General features: G+C 59.1%; 1 protein-coding gene across 1 annotated transcript in view; it reads right to left on the reverse strand.

Moving 5' to 3' along the window:
* Positions 1-173: 173 nt before the first annotated feature.
* EMH_0046450 (uncharacterized protein) overlaps positions 174-242 on the reverse strand; it is a gene marked incomplete at both ends in the record, with an annotated part of 1,029 nt that continues 960 nt past the window's right edge. The window contains one exon of the mRNA XM_013496165.1: positions 174-240. Coding sequence (XP_013351619.1) covers positions 174-240 — 67 coding nt within the window. The remainder of the gene's footprint in view (positions 241-242) is intronic.

Here is a 242-nt window from a genome sequence, read left to right on the forward strand (position 1 = left end):
CACGGACTGAGAGCCATTCAGAAGGGAGTGGTATTGCTGCTGCTGCTGCTGCTGCTGCTGCTGCTGCTTCTGCTGCTGCTTCTGCTGCTTCAGGCTTTGCTGCAGCAGCAGCAGCAGCAGCAGCAGCTGCTGCTGCTGCTGCTGCTTCTCTCTTCTCCAGCTCAGTATCCCACTCAAACGGTGGCGGCATGATGAACGCGCTGCTGCTGCTTATGTCTGCTGCTGCTGCTGCTGCTGCTGCT

This window comes from Eimeria mitis, genomic scaffold (genome assembly GCF_000499745.2).
Source record: "Eimeria mitis Houghton genomic scaffold, Emh_scaff1955, whole genome shotgun sequence".
NCBI classification, from domain to species: Eukaryota; Apicomplexa; class Conoidasida; order Eucoccidiorida; family Eimeriidae; genus Eimeria; species Eimeria mitis.